General features: G+C 36.0%; 1 protein-coding gene across 1 annotated transcript in view; it reads left to right on the top strand.

Moving 5' to 3' along the window:
- pin1 (peptidylprolyl cis/trans isomerase, NIMA-interacting 1) overlaps positions 1-1,927 on the top strand; it is a 17,452-nt gene that overhangs the window by 7,890 nt on the left and 7,635 nt on the right. Inside the window, exon 5 of the mRNA XM_015400857.1 lies at positions 1,810-1,925. Coding sequence (XP_015256343.1) covers positions 1,810-1,925 — 116 coding nt within the window. The remainder of the gene's footprint in view (positions 1-1,809; positions 1,926-1,927) is intronic.

The following is a 1,927-nucleotide window of genomic DNA, read 5'->3' as shown; positions in this document are numbered from 1 at the left end:
GGTTTACTCTCCAACAGTCACCTATTACCACTCAAAGCTGTGTGTCCTGAGTCAGTCAAGAGTTCTTTTATCAAGAAAGTGCTTATTTTGTAGGGCAGGATTTGGGAGCAATCTGTCTATGGCAGATCTGATCACTATATACCAATAATAATTTAAATTCTTTGCTGAGCTCATGCCCCCCATGGTCTTTGTGATTGTGGCAGGCTGTGAGGTATATTATTTTGATGTAATGACGGTCGTTCAAACTATGTGGCACATGTACCATATATGAGATAGTAGTAAACAACGAAGGTCAGATATTGCTGTTCAACCAATTCAGGCCTGGCCAAGAATGATGGTTTCCTTAATATTTTGTTGCACAACCTTTTTGAGGCCATCATTTGGAATAAATCCTGTAACTGTCAATGATACTTCTGCTCCTCTCAGCAGGTATTCTGGTCCACTACTAGTTTTCTGAGGTTTGAAGGGTGCCAGATGGAAGGTTTTAGCTCCTTCCAAAGATGCTCCATAAGATTCATGTCAGGGCTCCTAGAAGATCTCACTGATTAAATCTCAAAAATCTGCTGAAACATCAATAAAGATTTTCGTTCACCCAAATAATATATGCAACGAGTAATTATGAAGGTAATATTGTTTCCAACAGTGTAGTAGATTAAAAAAAATAATCGGGTCAGCTCAAAATGACTTTATTGGTTCCAAATGGAAAAGTGGAAATTGTAACAGTTAATTATTAACATTTATGCAAAGTACAATTACAGATGTTTACAATTAAAAAAAGCATGAAATCAAATCTGTAAAATTTTGGATTATAGAAAATAAATCAATCGACTTTGTATTAAGATAATTATAGTGCTACATAAAGTAGTGTGTTGTTTAAGGTCAATGAATTAACTGATGAAATCCAGTTTTTTTTTTACTGTGGAGCAGGTTTATACTGGTCGCATCTGTCTCCAGTGAGGTAGGAATCACACTTCAGAGAGTATTTCACTTCTACGTTTCCCTTCCCAGAGCAGGTGAAAGAGCGGCTCCCCTGGCTCAGTTGCTTGGTGCACGAAATGATACGGTCATCTTTTCCCGGGTCCTCGTCCCAAACCTCAATTTTCAGGCTTATTTGTGTGTCCACCTGCAAAATAAGTTTTTGAATGTAGTTTATGAAGTGTTCCACTTTGGGTTCTCTTTTTTTTATTGGCAGTGTTAATTTATAAAAAAAAAAAAAAAAACAAGAGCAATGTACATGATTCTGATTAAAAAACAGATTTCAACTGAACAGTTTATTTAAGAGTTAGTGTTTTTCACTTTGTGCCATAATGACCACTTGCTGTAATCTAAACATTTTCATATTTTACTTGGAAGACAGTAGAACTGATTCAAGGCAAATTTGAAATAAGAAAAGCACTGTAACTGAAAATACTAAAACATTTTTCTGTCCAGGTGAAACCCTGAAATTAGATAAACTGAAGTTTTGGGAATTAAACCTATATCACAGTTAACTTATACTCTAATATATACATAAACTAGTTTTAATTAATAAAGGCTATAGTCACATAAAATAGGGATTGTTTTTTTTTATTGAATTAGGAAGAGCCTTAGCTAATATATAATGAGAAATGATACTTACATGGCCCAAATTATACACAGCATTCCAAGTTGGATTGTTTGATTTGATTGTGCGGGTCTTGTGGTATATGGAGCCATACCACATCTTAACAAAACTGTGAAGAGAACAGGAAGAAAACAAGATATCAATACTGCTTTTATCAATTGTAGAAAGATCTCAATTTTTGTACTGTGCATTAACCCACGCTTTAGTTTTCACAACTGGATCTCCTTTGAGATCCCAGCCTCGGACAATGGTCACAGACAGGGTCCCCTTTGAGGCCTCCCTTGGACAGCAGTTGGTGCCCAGGTTGGGAACACCAGAACAGGT

Source organism: Cyprinodon variegatus, unplaced genomic scaffold (assembly GCF_000732505.1).
Source record: "Cyprinodon variegatus isolate N-32 unplaced genomic scaffold, C_variegatus-1.0 Scaffold1155, whole genome shotgun sequence".
In the NCBI taxonomy this organism is placed as follows: Eukaryota; Metazoa; Chordata; class Actinopteri; order Cyprinodontiformes; family Cyprinodontidae; genus Cyprinodon; species Cyprinodon variegatus.
The sequence above is the reverse complement of the archived record's forward strand: the minus strand, read 5'-3'. Positions and strand labels throughout refer to the sequence as shown.